This window comes from Halichoeres trimaculatus, unplaced genomic scaffold, assembly GCF_033239565.1.
Source record: "Halichoeres trimaculatus isolate MK-OKI-2021-1 unplaced genomic scaffold, fHalTri1.1 fHalTri1_scaffold_17, whole genome shotgun sequence".
Classification (NCBI taxonomy): Eukaryota; Metazoa; Chordata; class Actinopteri; order Labriformes; family Labridae; genus Halichoeres; species Halichoeres trimaculatus.
Window position 1 is genome coordinate 24,039,793 of NW_027437195.1, and position 19,397 is coordinate 24,059,189.

At 42.6% G+C, this 19,397-nt stretch overlaps 1 protein-coding gene across 4 annotated transcripts in view; it reads right to left on the minus strand.

Annotated features, from left to right (window-relative positions):
* Positions 1–730: 730 nt before the first annotated feature.
* The window catches only part of pcnx1 (pecanex 1), a 40,130-nt gene continuing 21,463 nt past the window's right edge, over positions 731–19,397 (minus strand). For 2 of the 4 annotated variants that reach the window (XM_074691633.1, XM_074691631.1), the window contains 26 exons: positions 16,934–17,151; positions 16,442–16,595; positions 16,095–16,127; positions 13,554–13,725; positions 13,119–13,229; positions 12,850–12,941; positions 12,622–12,731; positions 12,271–12,376; positions 12,052–12,144; positions 10,586–10,736; positions 9,627–9,768; positions 9,305–9,482; positions 9,080–9,188; positions 8,793–8,922; positions 8,647–8,705; positions 8,346–8,561; positions 7,093–7,346; positions 6,779–7,009; positions 6,537–6,637; positions 6,281–6,431; positions 5,571–5,801; positions 5,210–5,484; positions 4,907–5,085; positions 3,177–3,607; positions 2,219–2,359; positions 731–1,993 (listed from right to left, as the gene is read on the minus strand). In XM_074691633.1, the coding sequence (XP_074547734.1) occupies positions 1,853–1,993; positions 2,219–2,359; positions 3,177–3,607; positions 4,907–5,085; positions 5,210–5,484; positions 5,571–5,801; positions 6,281–6,431; positions 6,537–6,637; positions 6,779–7,009; positions 7,093–7,346; positions 8,346–8,561; positions 8,647–8,705; positions 8,793–8,922; positions 9,080–9,188; positions 9,305–9,482; positions 9,627–9,768; positions 10,586–10,736; positions 12,052–12,144; positions 12,271–12,376; positions 12,622–12,731; positions 12,850–12,941; positions 13,119–13,229; positions 13,554–13,725; positions 16,095–16,127; positions 16,442–16,595; positions 16,934–17,151 (4,209 nt within the window). In that variant the 3' untranslated portion in view covers positions 731–1,852. Of the gene's footprint in view, positions 1,994–2,218; positions 2,360–3,176; positions 3,608–4,906; positions 5,086–5,209; positions 5,485–5,570; positions 5,802–6,280; positions 6,432–6,536; positions 6,638–6,778; positions 7,010–7,092; positions 7,347–8,345; positions 8,562–8,646; positions 8,706–8,792; positions 8,923–9,079; positions 9,189–9,304; positions 9,483–9,626; positions 9,769–10,585; positions 10,737–12,051; positions 12,145–12,270; positions 12,377–12,621; positions 12,732–12,849; positions 12,942–13,118; positions 13,230–13,553; positions 13,726–16,094; positions 16,128–16,441; positions 16,596–16,933; positions 17,167–19,397 lie in introns of all 4 variants that reach the window. The other 2 variants (XM_074691632.1, XM_074691630.1) reach the window with 1 other exon arrangement.

Sequence of the window (19,397 nt, forward strand, 5' to 3'; positions counted from 1 at the left end):
ATTGGGAAGTTAAATGTTTTGGTTAGCATTTCAGCGCATTTCTTAGCTTAGTGGTTGAGTTACTAAATCATAATCAAAAGACAATCATGCTGATTATTACAAGATTCAATAAATGGGAAATAAAACTGTTCCACACAAAATCCAGAACACTAATCAAAAACGAGTGACTCATTATGGAGACTCCAAAAAAAGAAGAATTGGGACGGTCTTTTGGTTTCACTTCTTAAAACAGGAGATGGAGGCACGCCATCCACAGTAATGTATAATCAATGCTTTTAATACCAAACTGAGGTTGAATAATGTCATTTATTGTGTAATTTATATTTGCCATGTAAAATATTAGTAAAAACTCAGAGAGAAGCTAAACTTTAAAATAACCCAGGACAGAGTGATGTGAGAACATGTTACGTATGTGACCAAATTGTCCTTTAACTGCAATTTTTTCACATAAGCAACACACTGTACCAGCTTTGCAGCCTGTAAAATCACATTATAACCTCTAAAGTAGGCACTATAAACATGTCAGATGTTTCACTCTGCCATAAAGTAAAATATAACAGACAGCAGGTATTCCATAAACTCCCCACCTGGTCATCACAAGTTTCCTGTTGAACTCTGGGACAGTATGAACTATGATGACTGTGCTGAGTGTGAGCTGGAGTTCACTCTTTAATTCAGATGGGATGAAATGAAGGTAATAAAACCAGAGGAGGCGTTTTAAAGATGTCAGCAATAAATCAAACTTTTATTTCTCCATATAGAAAAGAATTAAGTTAAATAGTGAAACAGTCCATCAAAAATTCTGCATCGTTTTCAGCCAATGGTCCTCAATACATTAACCTTTGTCCCCAAACGAAAGAAAAAGAGGATGTAACAAAGTGTAAATACCATGTTCACAGTAATAAATATCCAAAACAAAATCTTTTTTTATACATTGACATTATATATATATTTGTGTAAATATATATATATTTTCATATACTATATATAGATATAATCATATACAGTAAAAAGTTATTTTCAAGTTTATCAAACATAAAATTGTAAATAAAAATGGCTGAAAACAGAAAGACGATTGCATTTTTTCATTCCCAAGGCATTGGTAACCATGGCCATTCTGAGTCTGTAATAAATAAATATGATATTATCTCAAGAGTGTAGTGCATTGCTGTAAATTAAAAAAAAATTATAGTGCAAGTTTTTTTTTTTCTTTGCGCAAAGTAATCTTGTAATTGTCAAAGTAATCCGAAGGGAATGACAATGAAACAGAGGAGTCTGTCGAGCGCAGCGTCAGGTTTCTGACTTCAGTTTATCCTGCAACACAAACCTCCTCTGTCATCTTGGCAACAAAACAACAACAACAAAAAAAGCTTTCATGTCATGTGTGAAAACCATGGCAGATACTCAGTGCCAGGTTTTATTTTGGCAAATTATCCAAAGACAATCAAAACACAAAGAAATCTCCACACTCTCTCAGAGTCAGAAAAAAAGAGTTGATGAAATGCATAGAAAAAATTAACCGCCAGTAGCAAGAAGGAACTTAACTTAAGGGTTGTTTACTGTCATGCAGCATTTCTGAGACGCAAAGCAAGGCAGATACTGTGGGTGTGTGTCAATGCAGTAAAGGTTTCTGATGTATGAATGCTCTGCCGCTGCTTGCACTTTTCCCTGGCTTCCTTTTTCCCCCTCAGCGATAAGGAGCAGGGGAGGGGGGAGAGCTCCCGCTGCCTGTTTGTCTGCAGGCTCCTGCGTCCTCCTGAAAGCCAGGCAGGTCCGGCTTCGTCTTCACACAGGCGTGGTAAATGTGTGTGTGTGTGTGTGTGTGTGCGTGTAGTGTGTGTGCTTGCTTGTCTCAGACCTCGGCGCCCAACTCAATGACCCCTGTCTCGATGATGGGCACTAGCTTATCTTCCACCTGTACCAGCAGGATGGTCTTGTCGATATGGGAGCGATTGGCTGGGTCTCGGCTACAAGGCACCCACCGGTGAATCACCTGCAAAAAGGGGGGGCATCCAATCAAATTTAGGTCACAGCAGGTCACAGCAGGTTTTAGAAGCCAATAAGAAGGGATAACAAGTTTAGAAAGACAAACAGAGAGAGATCAAGTCCATTTCATTAGAAGCCAAGACGGTGGAAGAATATTACCTTGTATGACAGTTTCATTTTCTTAAGTTTAAATACAAAAATTCCCCTTTAACATCTTTAAACTAAGACTTACATGTCCTTCCATGCCCTCGAAGGGGCTCCAGTCCCTCCAGCAGGTTCGTCCTGCTCTCAGTCTCATCGACTCGTCAGGCCACTGCAGCTCTTTCCGCTTCGATAAGTTGATGTTCTCCAGAACGTGCCCAACATCCACAATCTGAAAGACACAGAGGCACCAAAGCTAAGTTAACACCCCTGAAATTTCACTTCTCTTTTAACTGTGATGAATCTTCATGTCCTCTTGTTGTGTGATTGTTAAATTCAACATGTTATCTTTAAGTCTGCATGGTGCACTGACAGTTTAATATTCAGAGCTGTTGTATGAGTGTTTGAGTTGTGTTGAGTTGTTTCTTGTTATTTATTCATCTCTTTTTTTGCATTTTTGCATTTGGTGTGGGTCATTACTTTGTATGGCTCATTTGTTGGTCTTGGACACCAAACTGGTTTTGTCTTCAGTGATATTTTTTAATTTTTGCTTCTATGTTTGTCTGGAGATCCTACATGTAACCATGGCTGCATTGTTTACATGTGAAATCAGCTGTTAGCGGCCAGTAGCATGTCAATGCTAACTGGTGCAAGGCCTGATGTTTCCCACAAGTTTAAGAGAAGGAGGTGAGGGCGACGTGCTGGTTCTCAGATGTGAGCTAAGAAGTGACTACATTGTTGTTGGGAACTTGAGATTTATCTCTAATAAGATGGACAAGCTAGCCATGCTAACCCCGCAACAGAGAGAATACCAGAGTGCAAAGTAGCATCATGCTATTAACAGACATGGCTGACAGAGCTAGCACTGGACATGAACGCCATGTTGGAAGAACCTCACCTGCTGTGAGCAGACAGGATCCAGGAGAGTCTGAACAGACTGCTGAAGAAGCTCAGTTCTGGACCAGTCCTTCTGATTGCTACTGTGACTCGTGAATTTCCCCTCGGGGATAAATAAAGTATATTCTATTCTATTCTATTCTATTCCTCACCTGCACTCTGTAGGAGATGTCATCCCTGCGCACGGTGCAGACGGTGGGGTTGTGCTGCTGCGGGTGGTGATGGTGGTGGTAATGCTGGCTGAGTGGATCAGTCACTGTGCTGCACAGGCCGTCGTTGCCCAGAAGGCCCACCAATGTGTGGCGTTTGCAGGGGGGGATGCTGTGGCTAGAAAGTGAGGCGGAGGGGCCAGCAGGATCGGAGGTGGAGCCCAGCCGCAGCTGCAGGGAGGTGGGGAGTGTGCGCAGAGAAAGCTGGCTGGTGGAGGATCGGCGGCAGGGCTCCAGGCCCGTGGTGGAGGTGCGCAGGGAGGAGTGACGGCTGCTGCCGTAACGGTAGGAGGAGGACTGGCTGGCGACTGAAGCTCGTGCGGGGGAGTGACGAACCAAACCTGACTGGACTGACTGGGAGCTCTGACTGGTGCCTGGATAACAGAGAGGAGGAGTTACAAGGAGAAACATGACTTTTAGCTCATCTTACAAATGCAACATTCCAAACTCAACCAGTCGGGAGTGCAACGCATTTAAACATCAGGCACAAATCTGAGATAAATGATAAAATCCTGCATTGGGTGTTTTATGACATTGATTTTATCATAGCTGGATTTGACTGCAGATTCAAAAAGTGAATGAAGAAGGACATCACTTTATATTGGATAATATCCTCAAGCAAAGTACCTTCCAACAACTTCAAGGAAGATTTAATCTGGGGAAGCAATATTTCTTCAGATATCTTAGTGGCCATTGCTTTCACAATGGCCACTTTCTTCAATTAAAAAACTACTGGGGACTGGTTAAATACACTGAAGAACAGTCCGCCACCTACAGCTCAAATCTCTGGAGACAATTCACTTGGAATAACATTTAGACTGAAGAGTCACTGAGCAACAACCCTCAGCAAGCTCAGTGCTGGAGGATGTGTGCTTGTGTATCAGATGGTCATTTTCACATGTTTTCTCATGTTTTGGGAATGTCCCAAAAATGCTGCATATTGGATAGATGTAATGAATGTGATCAGATCATTAATACGATTAGAACTTGACTTCAGCTTTTGTGTTACTTATACCTGGGTAGAGATTAAAAAACAAGACATAAAATTCATAACAAATAAGTGGCTGAATAAAGAACCCCCAACGGCGTTATTATGAGAAGATATTGTCCAAGAAATTCACTGTATGTAATAAATATCTTTCTCTAAGACAAGAAACCACAAGGGGTGAACTGTTTTGGAATAAGTGGACCATCTTTCTTCCACCACAAAAGTTACTGGACTAACAGCACCCTAGAGGTTTTTAAAGATGTTCTTGGACACTAAAGAACTAGAAATTTACACCATAGAGTAGCACAATTCCTCCTTTTCTCCTAGTTTTGTCTGTACTTATGTGTGTGCATTGATTTACTTACCTTAGCTGTATGAATGTATGTTTGTGTATATACATGATTTTTTTTAATTATTGTTTTTGTGCTCTTGCTCCTTTTTTCATTTACAGTATGATACATTATGTCAAAACACTTCATCTCACCCAAGCAGACTCTGTTTTAAGTTGTGTTGTTTGTCTGTTGTGTACTTGTTGAAAATAAAGTGTATTAAAAAAAGTTATTAGCAAGCACCTGGTTGTAATGTGATCAATGAAAATAACATTTTTAAAAGTTTTTTTTAAACTGAAACACACAATAAACTAAACACACACAGAGTATGAAAATATTTGGGGTTTTGTTCTCACCCAGTGTGTGCGGCGGGTACGAGTGGGAGGGGGCGTGTCCAGACGTCCCACCCTGAGACACTGAGCTCTGCTGAGACTCGCCCCCCGTCCCGTTCCCACTGCCACAGGACAGGCCCCCCGCATCTGAGTCCTCGATGTTCCCCCCGCTGTTACACCCAGCCCCGCAGCCTTTACGTAACCTGGAGGAGAAAGAAACATTAACAGGTCACACAGCGGCTCTCATGACTGGAAACACATGTATTTCTTTACAGCACTCAGTTTGTGTTTTTATGAGCAGCTCACTGAAGTGCAGACACAACAAACCTGTGCCAGGTGCTGACTACAAAGTTGCGAATGTTGCCGATGCTGATGGGGCCTCCCAGGATGTGTCCGAGCTGGGGGTGGGTGTTGCAGTAGGAAGTGGTCAGCGGGGAGACGTAGATGGGGTATCCGATGGGCTGGTCACAGGAGGAGTTTATCATATTTCTTAGAGCCTGTTTGGCGTTCTGGATGCTGCCACGCTCCGGGTTTCTGTTCCTCAGGAAGACCAGCTCCTGCTGCTGCCCCGCCCAAAGACCTCGAACACACTCTTTATTCACCTGCAGCCCAGAAAGGGTCTCATTGAGTGTTGGCATTGAGTGTATCAAAGATTTCCTGAAAGCCTTTCCTTTTATTTTACTCTCACCTTGATGACACGGAAGCTAAGGTATCGTCGATTGAGCATGATGATTTTGTACTCGTTGGTTCCTTCGTCGAGGACGTGGCGCAGGGCGAGGAGTGAGGGTGCGTTGGACAGCACGGCACTCCTCCAGGCTGGGTCTCCCTCGTGAGCGATGACGAGGTTCTGCTGATGGGAAGAGATGGCTTCGAAGAGAACTGCCGGCTCGTCGTACTCATCCGGGGATGTGAAGTGGTCCTAACAGAAATAAAAGTGATGTTTTCATCATAGATCAAATCAAGATCTCAGAGAATGAGGCTGTAATGACCTAAACCTAGGCCTGGGACAAAAGTCAATAAATCAATTAATTATAAACGAAATATATTTGACAACTTTGCTGGCCTCATTATATCCCCATGTGCATGCATGTTTGTTTTCCTCGTCTTTTGCCTTTAAATCAGGCTGGCCATCAACACAGACGAGACAGTGTGCAGCAACAAAAAAAGGCGACACAACAAACTTGCATATCCACCTAAAACACAACCACTCAACCCAATTACAAAAGCAGAAAATACTCATGAGTTTTTTTGCATTTGAAAAGGTTTATAGCATTATTATGTTATGTTATGTTTATATTAGCGGTTAATTTGGTCTCTCAATAATATTGTCAATATTATCGTTTATCGTCAATAATTTTTGTACAATATATCGGCCTACCTAAACCCTGCTCATCTCACCTGGTGAAGTTTAAGGGACATTCGGATTCCAGGCACCACGACTTTCCTGAGCAGTTCCATATCAGCGAAGATCCACTCGTCTCTCACTGAAGAGATGCGGAAATCTCCTTTAAACAGCGCATGAAGTCCGTACAGGAAAGACTCCAGGTTGCTGTGAGAGAAACAAACACACAAGAGACATGCAGGTATATGAAGTTAAACTCAGGTGTTTTTTTTAGTGTTTCAAAAGCTTAATTCATGAAGATTGGTAAAGAACCTGGACATGTGATGGGCTGCAGTTCCCAGAGCTCTCCTCCCCAGCACACACAGGCCGAAGCAGAGCAGCACCAGAGCAGAGTCCTTCTCACTGTCCAACGGCTTCAGCAACAAAACAGGAAAAAGAGAATATTTCATACTACATCCAGACTTTTATTTTGAAATCCTAAAATCTAGAGTGGGTTGTTGATTCGTTTATTTGGTAACATGGTACAGAGAGGATGATTGAGCGTTGTGTGTTACCTTTGCCCTGCGGGAGTTGCAGTACTGGATCCAGCTGAGGTAGACTCCACAGAAACTGTCCCTGGAGATCCCTGCCAGTCGGTGGTCGTAGTCCTCGTCAATGTTGGGGTTGAAGGTTGGATCCAGGTCGACGTAGTTCCTCTCTCCACATCCCCGTAGGCCATCTTTCATGGTCTCATTCCCCAGCCACTCCTCCAGTTTTGACGAAGCAATAACATAGTAGATGATTCCCTGAGAGACAAAAAGGTGAAAAAGTTAGATTAGAAATAATAACCCGTCAAGAAGAGATGCCAGTCTGGCTGCGTTCCACAAACCTTGACATAGTAGGTGGTCAGAATGCGCCGCAGGTCGAACACCTGCAGCATGGAGGCGGCGCTGTTGTCTGTGATGCTGTAACCCTCCAGGACATATTTGGTGACCAGGACCTCCCAGGCCAGCCAGCGCTGCCCGAAGGCGGCGTTAAAGGACAGGATATGAGGGAGGTGACCTGGCTCGCAGCAGCAGCAGCCCTCGTCCTCCTCCACCCCCTCTGTGATGGCCTCCACCTCCCTCTGCTGGCAGTACGTTCCTGTGGAGGGAAAACATCATCAGATCTGCTTCAGGGGAAGATCCTCGAATAACATTTTAACACGTGAGGAAGCCTCTGCTGTTTTCTTACATCACACCAGGGCCTGTATGCATGACAAGCCATTAGCGGGGAAAACGGACTGTTTGTACTACTAAGAAAATTTAGATTCAGGAGACACAACATTTTTTCAGTGAACAGATGAGATAAGGGAGACAATTGAAGTCTCAAACCAGCTGCCGCCAGTTTTACAAGTTTAAAGCACTCTTTGCTTTTATACGTCTGGGTCCTACCAAGATGTGCGTGGTCAAATGTTGGAGTTTATAAACTGCTTCAAAAGCTATTCATCAAGGTACTGGGGCTTTGCTGCAGGGCTTATTTCGCAAAGCAGTTTTCATGATACTGATCTTATTATTGAGGTTTTCTACTGTGAGCTCAGAAACACCACACACATTTACTCCAAACTTTCTCTTTCTCTTTGTTTACCTGATTGACTCACTGATAACAGCTGTTTGTGTATTCTTGTTGTAAAATCTCCATTTCTACGGCTAAAAAATGTTTGTCTTGAGCTTCTCTAAGTCACACTGATACCACTTGCCAGGTTTAAAAGTGTAATTGGTTAACTGGCTGATTAATTGCAGTTGTGCATGTGGCCAATGCTGCGGCCAAACGTTTGTTTACTGACTGAATGTGCATACGGGCCCTGAAAATAACCTGGATACTACTTCTTTTTTTTAACTGACAGTTAGATGGCAGTTTATACACCAATATTTATAAGAATATTTGCAAAACCATGATTAAAAACTTGCTGTTTCTCAAAACCAACTCCACCTCTTTACTCAAGTTGTTAGTTATCGCCTCAGGATGGGGATTTAAGAGCATCAGATCCAATAAAGTATAACAGAAACACACTTTTTGAACGATTAAAACCTGTGACATATCTTTAAAAATCTGGCTAACAGGATCAATCCAATCCAAACTCTTGGAGTATTGTTTCCTCACCTCTGAACTCGAGCCCTCGGAGCTGAAAGGTGACCAGGCCGTTACCGATCTCTATGAGGTGCACCAGAGCATTCAGGTAGTCCGAGGCCAGGATGAAGCAGTCCCCTGTGCTGAAGTTCCCCCATCGGCCCAGCAGGAGGTCCCCACACAGGCTGTGCTGCAGGGAGCGAGTCAGGTGCTCGTAGAAGATGGAGTTCAGGTTGTTGTCGTCAGAGCCTGAAGAGAGGAAACGAAAATCTTATGTCTGAATCTTTCTGAAGAAACAAAGATGAAATCATTTCAGGAGAATCGATGCTCTTACCTGGATTTCTGTCTAGCTGGGAGGCCAGCCGAGTGTTGGAGTGATCTACTCTTTTAGTGCTGCAAACAAAGATGTTACACGTTACATTTAGCAGGAAATGAATCACATGATAACCAGGGAGAGTAATCTAAAGATCATTTCCGTACTTGTAATCTCTCTCCCAGAACTTGACAGGTCGGACGTAGGAGGTGATAAAGATGGCGCTGCCCAGGAACGGGTTCAAGGGCGTGGAGAAGATGGCCGACACTACGGCCTGGACAAACAGCATGGCAGAGTCTGGAAGGGGTTTTAGTCAAGGAGCAATGAAAAAACTTCCTGTTGACAAAATTCAAAACTCAGTCAGTTTGGTTTTCTACGACAGCTCCTCGAAGCAGAGCCGCTGTAACAAAGCGGTGACTCAGTGAGGAGCGCATACAGGCTGATTGAAGGATACGAGGCACAGCGAAGGGCTGAGCAAAGGCGTGGAAGGCTGAGCCCCATGTGATCTGCCAGGGGGCGATGTAGGTGTAGACAAAGTGCAGCTTGTAGAAGAGCTCCCACATCTTAAAAAAAAAACACAGGGAAGTCACAACAAAGTCCTCTGATTGTGCAATGAAATTACCACCGTCTTCGTAAGAGAGCGATGAAAGTTAGAAAACTCTACACGCCCTTCTCTGACCTTGCTGAAAACGATGGACATGAGGAAGAGGTCGAGCAGCAGCGTCTCAGACAGATGGCGGTAGTCGAAGGTGAAGAGAAGGACAGTGAACAGGATGGTCACGTACTGATAGGTGGGACTGCTGTAGGAGGAGCGCAGCAGCTTCAGGCCCGCGACTGTGATCATCAGAGCACCGACCCTGGAGGACGTGTGAAAGAAAACAGAGTCAGGATGTGTGTTTTAAGTCATTCTGAAGGTTTCACAGCAGCTTTGAGTGTCAGATTATTAATAGAAACACAGATTCGGTGTTTAACATGAATGCTGTAGCAGTCAGTATTCTCACTCTGTGTCAAGCCTCTTTGGACTGGCGAGCTCTCTGGCGCTGCCGCTCAGCTCGTTCAGGATGACGAGAGGATAGAGGACATTCTTCTCCACGAACAGCAGCCACACGTGAAGCTTCTCAAACCACATCACGTGAGCAGCGTCTGATGAGACGACAAAGTCAACATCATGGTTTGATAAAGAAAACAAACCAGGGAAAGTTCAAATACAGACTCAAATCAGTTTCTTCTGATGGTTGAATAAAGAAACAGAGAATCTTAAAGGGAAATCTCACTTTTTTTAAGTGGGGTTAAGTTAGTTACATGTCACTAGTGACACTATTATAGATACCAGTCATAAAATATCTCAGTCTGTTCAGTTAACAGAGATGTTTCTACGACTTTTTCCTTTGGTGTGAAGAGTTGCCTTTCCCTCTGTAATCCGTACGTGTCTGTAGTTAATGGCATGTCAGAGCTGTTAGAATTAGTCATTATTTAATTCAGTTGTATTTCTGTTTCTTAGAAATGAATAAAAATCTACACTGACTGTACACTTAAACTGGTTCATATAAGCTTTTAGTTTCCTCCCATCCCTTCTCAAACATTGCAGGTATGTTTATTTTTTTTTCTTGGTTGTTACTTTTATTATCATTTTTATAAGAGACTGGATTATTGTAACACTGGTGTTCTTTAGGCAACAAATTCTGTACTGATTTATTTTTCCACTTTGCAAATGTTTGCCATAAATAAAACTCAAATCAAGATGAGAGCTTTGGTTGGAGTCTCCCTAACTTAGCTTAATTAAAAGTCAGACTCGGCCACATCTGCAGCAAACTGTAGCCTAGCGTGCTGGTTTTGTGAGCTTACAAGCACCGGCATCCTCTTACAATCCAACTTCAGAAACACTGAAACATCCCTTTAAGGTTACCTTCAGACACCCTGCAGTGCCACACAGTTTTCACAGACAATCAGTGACACTTACCCCTGACTTCAAACTGATAGTACTCCTTGGTTTTGAGCAGCGGGTGGGAGAAGCAGTACCAGGGCAGCTGCTTGCGGACTTGAGGCAGCAGGTAGTGTGTGAGCAGCCCCACCGTCCCCAACAGTGCATACAGGACGTAACTGAGGAACGGCTGAGGGAGACAGAGACGGTTACTCAACCCTTGTTTTTTAAAATCCCACACAGCATAGCCCCTCTAATGACTAGAGATGCCCCAATACATTTTTTGACTTCCAATCTGTTCTGATTTTTTCAGGATATGTTTTGCCTATACCGATCCGATAATGATCTGATACCTTTCTCTGATGAATCCCCTACTCTGTTGGGTGATTCTGTTGTAAAGGACAAATCATTTTTGTTGTATTAAAGTGAGCTCTGTTGGTTCCTCCTCGAGGAACTCTCACTTTACAAATGTTGAAAGACGCTGTTTTACTATCATTGCTTTCCAAAGAGAAGTAGTCCCACACAGTGGACATGTTTGCAACGTGGTCTGATTTACAGCAGCTTTAAAGTGTGATGGTGCTGAAAACACGTGAAAACTGAATCCATCCCAATCACCTAATGAAATCTGATGCTATCTGATCCTCTGAAAAAAGACATATCGAATATGACAAAGAATTTTAACAAGATGTTAATTCATTGAGAGTGGAAAACAAAAAAAGTGACAGCTGTTTCAGTCTTTTGCTAGCAGAGTTTAGCAGAAGACTTTACACTTACCTAGAGCTCTGTGTAAGATCTTAGATGTTAACTTCCACTGAAGTTTAAACTACCTTGGCTGAAACTTTAGCACAGTGTCAACTCCATCCTTAATTACAAAGTTAAGCTCTTGCTGAGCTACAGATATGAATGATTCTAGCTAGCTTTATATATATGTTTAAAATTCTGGTCTTGTGTGTGAAAAAGATTGCTTTAAAACCAGATACAGCTGTTTATGTAGTAATCTTCAAAGCCACCAAACCTCATTGATAAATTCATAGATTTAACCCTGCAGAGCAGAAGAGTTGCTGGAGCACATCTGAGGTTGTATTTGTAAAACTTTGTGGTCATTTTGTTTTATTCTTTTTTATTTGTACCCATCACAATGATTGAGAAACTTAAATTAAAAGGTGACTACCAGAGCCTGAGATTGAATATCAAGCCATAGTTTAAAAAGTCAAATCACTGTTGGCGTTAATGAGGTCTGATGGTTCTGAAAAAAGAAGTCTATCTCTGAAGTGATTGTTATCAGACACTTAAACTTAACCTCAGCCTCTCTGTGGCAGCAAAACCACTTTGACTAGATGCTTTTTAAGAAGGAAGGTTTAAGCCACAGAAGCAAGTCCTTAACTCTGCTCCCATCTGTCCTTAAATTTCCTTTTTTTGAAAACACAAGGCCAAGGTTTAAAGCAGCAGTTAGACTTCAGTTAACAGATAAGACAGTTAAAATGAAAAGAAAAGATCTACTGTACCTGCAGAGCAATGAACACCGTGCTGACATGGATAGCAAAGTAAAGAACAGCAATCACCACACAGACGATCAGGTCGGACTGCAGGCGCTCATTCTGTGCAAGAAATCACAAAAAGAGGGGAGAAGAACAAGAATCACTTTTTAAGGATTTTTACAGCTTTAAAAAACGAAAGTGCGTATCTCATTCTTGTTTCCAAACAACAAACACAGCTCAACTCACCACAGAGGCCCGGAGCTTCTCAGGCAGAGGGTCCTGCACTTCTGACAGAGGGTCCTCCGGGTTTTTGTCTTTTAGGTTGGGCAAAACCTTGGACTGGATCAGCGAGCTGCAAAGAGAAGTTGCAGGGACAAAATAGTTTACATGATGGGAATCAGCTGCAGGTGATTTAAGATTAATAACTCATAAGAACTACTGTGCAACACAAAAAAATGCCTCTGTTAAATCATCAAAATATTTGATAATAACTTTGATATTCTATTTTGAAAAGAAGTTAAAAGAAGTCAGATATTTCAGAGATCCCTTAGATAGGGATTCCTATCTAAGGTTTGTTGTTTAAGGCGTTGAACTCACATGAGGACTGAGGGGTCACTGCTCTGGCGGCTCAGGTGGTAGGACACTGCCACCAAGAGGCCGCAGAACACAGAGAACAACACAGGGATGTGATGAGGCTCCCATGACTCCTGAGACGGAGAAAAAAAGATGATGCAGTTTATAAGTGAGGAGGTGGTGACTAAATCATAAGACTTCTCCAAATTGAATTTCTGATTATTGGTGCTGCATCTTTGTGGGTTGTCTCACCTTCAGAGCTCCGTAGCAGAAGCCGTAGAGCAGAGCGACGGTGACGATGCTGCGCAGCACGCTGTACAGCGCTGACAGGAGGCTTGTGGAGGCTGCAGATGGAGCAGAGAAGACGTCAGCAACACGGCTGCTCAGCCTGACAGGCAACAGGCTGCGCAGAATGCAAATCAGCACTTCTGCAGCCTGCTGTGTAATGTGTAACAGGCAGAGCGTCCACTGTCGCACTGTGTGGAGGTCAAAGTCGAGTCGTGCGCTTAAAAGTCACTCACCATTTCCTCCAAACACATGGATGTCCAGCTGCTCAAAGAGGTACATGACAAACGTGTTGACTTGTGGCAGCAGCCCGACGAAGAAGATGATGGGGAAGCAGAGGGTGAAGACTGCAGGGAGAAACAACAGAGACGAAACGTTGAGGTCACATCAAGAGAATATCGTCTTTGCTGAGCTGCGTGTTTGACTGTGGGCTGTAAATCTTGTGGTGCATCAGGGCAGGGTTTTACGTCTCCAGGGAAAAAGCAGCGATTTGCTTTGATTGTTGTTTGACGGAGGTGGCTTTGATACTCTCTAAACAAACACAGCTTATAGAAAAGAGGCTAGATTTCTGCTGTAAGTCTTCTTTCAGCTCCTCACATTTAACATGAATCTTCTGACCCCAGATATAAGTATTAACCGCGCATAAATGAAAACACTAGTTCTCTTCTCACCGATGACCAGGTCCCGGGCGGAGGCGAGCACCAGAGAGCTGGTGAGTGCGACACCGTACAGCGTGAAGCGGGATGAAGTGGTCCTCAGACTGCCGTAGTGCAGCAGCCAGATGAGGCCGCAGCACAGGCAGAAGTAGACAGGCCGGCTGTACGCGATGATGCGGTTATGACCCTGTGGGGACAAAGACAGCAGGTGGTGTGTTAAGAAGAAGCTGTGGTGGTCCAATGCAATAATAATCAGAACATGAAAATTAGAAACTTCTGGATCTTGAGACTACTACTTTGTTCTTCCACTGACAGGTTCAGATCTGTATTTAAGAATCTGGCAGCTTTACATAAAAGCACTCCACAGAGGTACAATGTCATGAAACCAGGAACAGCTGTTAAACTGTTGCTGGTTCTTCTAAGCTGGCAACTTCTAAACCTGCAGTACCCAAAGTGTCCACTAGAGGCTGGTTCAAAAGCCAAGGAATCTCCATTTTTACCCATTTTAACCTGTTAAATCCTGAATTTTTCCCCTGCAAGTACATGAATGTCTGGTTCTGCCTGAAGTTTTCGTCCGTTGTAATGTGTTAAATACTGCAAAGTACTGTACTCATGGTGGGTTAAGATGAGATAAGACTTCTTATCTTTTCATGATGTTGAGTTTCTGCTAGTAAGATTTGATTACCCTTAACCTGTAAAAGTTTTCGCGAGGGGTCTTAAAATAACGTGAAATTATTTGGAACAATATGAATGAGGAAGATAGATAGATAGATAGATAGATAGATAGATAGATAGATAGATAGATAGATAGATAGATAGATAGATAGATAGATAGATAGATAGATAGATAGATAGATAGATAGATAGATAGATTTAATTCCTTGGAAGGAAGGAAGGAAGGAAGGAAGGAAGGAAGGAAGGAAGGAAGGAAGGAAGGAAGGAGGGAAGAAAGGAATGAATGGAGGGAGGAAGGAAAGAATAAAGGGAGGAAGGAATGAAGGAAGGAAGGATAGATGGATAGATAGATAGATAGATAGATAGATAGATAGATAGATAGATAGATAGATAGATAGATAGATAGATAGATAGATAGATAGATAGATTTAATTCCTTAAAACTCCCCAAGTCAGAATATGTATAATTTTTTCCCCCACATTTAATTTTTATGATTTCATTGTCATAATTTCATTTTTTTTTCATTTCAACTTGCTTTAATTTTAAAATTTAATTACCTTCCCAAAGTCAAACCAACGCTTCCAGAAACTCCAGAGGAACAAAATAAAGTGCAGCAACTGCACCAGAAATACACAGGGTCACAGCCCGGTGCAAAATATGTGTTGTTTTTTTATCAAACACACTGTGTAGAAGATCATTTATTCAAAAAGCTTCCATGAAGATAATTTAAAGATTAAGATTTTTAGATAAACTTAAAAAAAGGAGTCTGTGTTGACAGAAAAGCTTCAGCTACAACTCCTTGCCTGATTGAAAGTTGTGCTGAGACGGCGTTCCCATCTTTCAGCTGCCTCTTTGGAAACAAATGTGTGAAGTCACTGTGACAGAAACCATGATTTATACAGTCTAAGAATCAACGGCAAAGCTAGTGCAAGGCCAAGGTTTAAAAATACAAGTATTTCCCTATGTATTTTTTTTGCTAAAGTTCAACTGTCAAGTATCACTTCTGCCTGTATTTCTCTTCTTTCAGAGCAGACAGTGCACTGACTCCAAACCATTAGGGAGTTGATTTCCAGCATGCCCTCTGGCCCTAAAAATGTGTGTCCTCATGATGCACTGTGGGTTAAAGGGTGCAGCTAAAAACATCATCAGCAAGACTCCAAACTGTATTTATTCCAACAGGAGAGAATTCATTCAGTGTCGTCAGCATCACCACAGCCTGTGGGACTGACACAGGTAGAAAACAGAAATAGCATCCAGAGCAGCAGTCACAGAGAGTTTCAACCCGAGAGGCTCTGAGCTGCCCTGCTTTTTCACCGACAGTTTACACACCGACGGTCACATTAAATAGACCAGGTCTGCTCAAAATACGTCAACAGTGTTGTGAAGAGCAGAGAAGTCCCTTAGGTGAGATGAGGTGAAGGGAAAGCGGGACAGCACGAGGGAGAGGAGAAAAGGAGACAAAGAGAGGAGGAGTGAGCCGAGGTCTAAACTCTGGACAGCTATTTAAAGCTTGTGCCTGCAGCTGAGTGGGAGCGGCATTAATAAAAGACGCCGTTTCAGAGCAGCAACTGACGCAGGGGAGGGAGAAGAGCGGAGTCACAGGGGAAAAGCATAAACATCGCTTCAAGAGCCAAAACAGAAACCGGAAAAAACCTGAATATTAACTACAGGTCAGAATACACATGAAGAAAACCAGATCCTCTCATTCTGACATGGATTTAAAAACAACTTTTCTGTTTTCTGTTTTGTTTTAGTGATATTTCGCATTTTGATCCTCAAATTCAATGATCAGCACTCAGACTGTTAACTTAAAGGACAAAACCTTTTATAAAGTGGGTATTCTAACAAGTTTAATATGATTAATGAGAAAGGATCACTTACATGTCGAGGGGAAGAGGAGTCCGGCTGAACGCTCTGTCAAAGAAAAACGACATGAATTAAATAAGACACATCAAAATAAGTCAGAGAAGACAGCACAGTTATTATATAAAAGAACATAATTACTGAATTTACATCAATTAATTCATCTATTTGATTAAAATGTGAGTAAACAAGCAGCTCGACTTCAGTTTACATCCAACATTAAAACTATTTCTCTCACAGCATCCAGAATCCCAAACTTCAGTAAAACTCTGTCATGCGTTTTAATCCACTCCTCAAGTCACAGAATTTTACTCATCTTTTACTCTTTTTAGGTCAAGTCTGACAACGCTGCACTGTTGTCTCACCTTCAGTAAGGAATACTGGCAACTTGCAATGACAAGGCAGAACTGAAAGACCCAGATGTCGGTGAAGAAGCCGTGGACCAGCAGCACCGAACCCAGGAAGGCCACCAGGACGGCGAGCACCACGGCTAGAACGTTCTCCAAAACCTCACGGTTCCTGAAACAGGACATAGAGGAGTCAGTCTTCACAATTTTTCAGTGCTTCTTCTGTTTTTGAATCTTCATTATATTTCTAAAGACTTAAAAGTATCTGATAGAAAAGAAAAATGCTCCATAGATTTCAATTCTAGCTCATGGTTTAGTCCAAAACTGTTGTTATTTTCACCTTACGAAACTTAAAAAAGGAGTAGAAGAATGAGATATTTTGCAGCTTGTGACAAGAGTTTTATAACTTGACAACATCTTCTGGTTCGACCCTGGTACCCAAGCCTAAAGCTGCCCTCCATCCTGTGAAACTTTAACTCTGAGTAATAAAGACCGTCCAGGACATCCTACCTGTCGAACAGTGCCAGCAGCGTGAGCCGGTCAAAGTGCAACCCGACCCACAGGAAGGGGAGGAGCCACAAGCGGTAGTACTGCTTGGCTTTGCCAGCTGCAGCAGCGGCTGCAGGGTCGTCTTGTCCCAGCGGTGCATCCTGGAGCTCCGGGCTCAGATCTCCGTCCTGCTGCTCCAGCAGCTCCGGGTCCATCGTCAGCAGACGGTTCAGTCGGATCTGAGGGAGGGAGATCTGCCCCACGGTCAGGGAAACTTATTTATACAGTTTTTCTTTCTACTGATACAGAGCAAAGGTAGTTAGCTAAAGCCAGAAAAATTAGTGCATATGAAGCACAAAATGTTTTCAAAGTTTTCTCTTGTGTTTAATCTGAGCCGTTTCACAGGATGAAAACTGTGCCATCATGACCCCACCACCCCCAGCCATCTGGATTCATGTTAAAAATGAGAAACTCAGCAACAGATGATGAAACACCATTTTTTACTCATCCATAACCTACTCAGATGAGCTGGAAATGTTTCTGAGTCCAACGATGAGCAATAGATTCTGATTCTGAGGTAGGTCTATAATATGTGATTTTTTTTCTGACACAGGAAAAAAAAGAAGAGAGGAACCACAGCCGAGGCAACGAGAAGACAAGTGCCAAAAATAATCTGCTATGCTAAACAGCAGGAGGGATTGTTTGTTTGTGTCTCTGAATGTCCAGGGATTCAGTTCGTCTATCTGTCTGTCTTTCTCTGCAGGTAATCTCATGCTCCCCCTCACTCTTCTCCAGAGGTGTCACTAGGTTTTATAAATAGGGAGGCTCAGCCCCCAGGAGGGAGATGCACAGGATGTGAGAAGGTACCAAATTTCACAAACAGCTAACAAAGACCTAGAAATTGTTTTCAACATTTTTGGCCAGATTTAACAATAATACAATACCATGTACAATTTTTAACCACGCCTGACTAAACTATTTTTGCTCTTCAGCTTTACCTGTCTGAACCCTGTGTCTCTGTCCCCTAAATCAAACCCTGTAGTGGAGTGAGCTGCTGTAGCTGCCTCAGTATTTCCTCTCTCTTGTTCTGTTTGCTCTCCTTCTCTCTGTGTGATTACTTGATTTTTCTCTGCCTCTTTCTCTGGATTCCCTTGCTTTCTCTGACTCGACCTTGCCTGTTGATCTTTTTCTCCTTCAGCCTCTCCTTCTGCCTGCCCCTTTCAAGATAACAGGAAAGATAGAAAGATAAAAACAACAGATAGATCACATTTGATTAATAACTGATCTGCACAGAGGCTAATGCCATGACTTTTGCTCACAGCACAATAACTGTTTGCTTACATTTAGGGCGCATGTGTGCCTAAAATGGTAGAAGAAAATATTACTCGATTACATTCAAATACTGAAATTGATTCTGAGTAATATTAAGGTGTGCTTGTAACATTTGGCTCATATATTTCTCTGGGGCCTCTCCACTTTCTAATCATTGCTCTCCTAAATAAAAGCTTAACTCCTGAAGTACACCAGATAGGTCTGCAGTGCGACTGCGTCTTGACTGTGTTTGTCAACTTACACCAGCTGCATGTTCAGTCCGACAAGCTGCATGACTGACCGGCAGACTGAGGAGTTCCCATGCTGTCTCTTTTCATTCATGTTGGGCTGTAAAACCTTAAACCTGTTGACTCCTGGTCTGGCTCCTCTCATTATGCCTGTTTATCATCGTAGTCAAGCTAAATACAGACTGATTTTGGCAAGATCTGTTTTATTTTGAAAGTTCTGTTTTTTAGTAGTTTCCAGTCACGACTTCCTGTCCTTGATCTTTCCTACGCTGATTTTATGCATCACAGCTCCACATCCGTCAAAAATAGGATGGCTGCGTATGACCTGCAACATGCATGACCAGCCACGCAGACGGACTGCAACAGAATGGATCCAGTGTAAGTTGACAGATTGATTTGGATGAAACCTATTTGATGATGCACCTTGACTGAAATGTTTCATACTTAATATTCATATTGAGTTCCACTGAATTCCAAGACTGTCTGCATCACAAACGACGGCTCTATTCTGTGAAATCCTTTTGACTCACCTTCCAGTACAGGTCTCTCCCTTCCTATTCCCTTTGCTTCTCTGCCCTGACTCCTTTAGGTCAAGTGATTGTTATTAGTGTATTATTATTACCCTCTGATGATAATCATCATGATTGAGCTCAGTTTCTGTTTTACGGTCTGTATTCATGCATTAAGTTCACTCTATCTATTTGTAACCAACCAGGACCTTCACAACACATATCATACTAGCTAGCTGGTGAAGTAGCAGCATTTTTTAGAGCTGAAATATAACTTGAGATCACAAAACAACAAAGATAAGACGTGTGCAGAGATCGTCTATATGTGGAAGCCAGGTTTTAATCTGTCAACCAGGGAACACCTGGTTGTTAATTACATGGACTTTCTGCTGTTAGCTTTGGGCTGGAGCTACACTG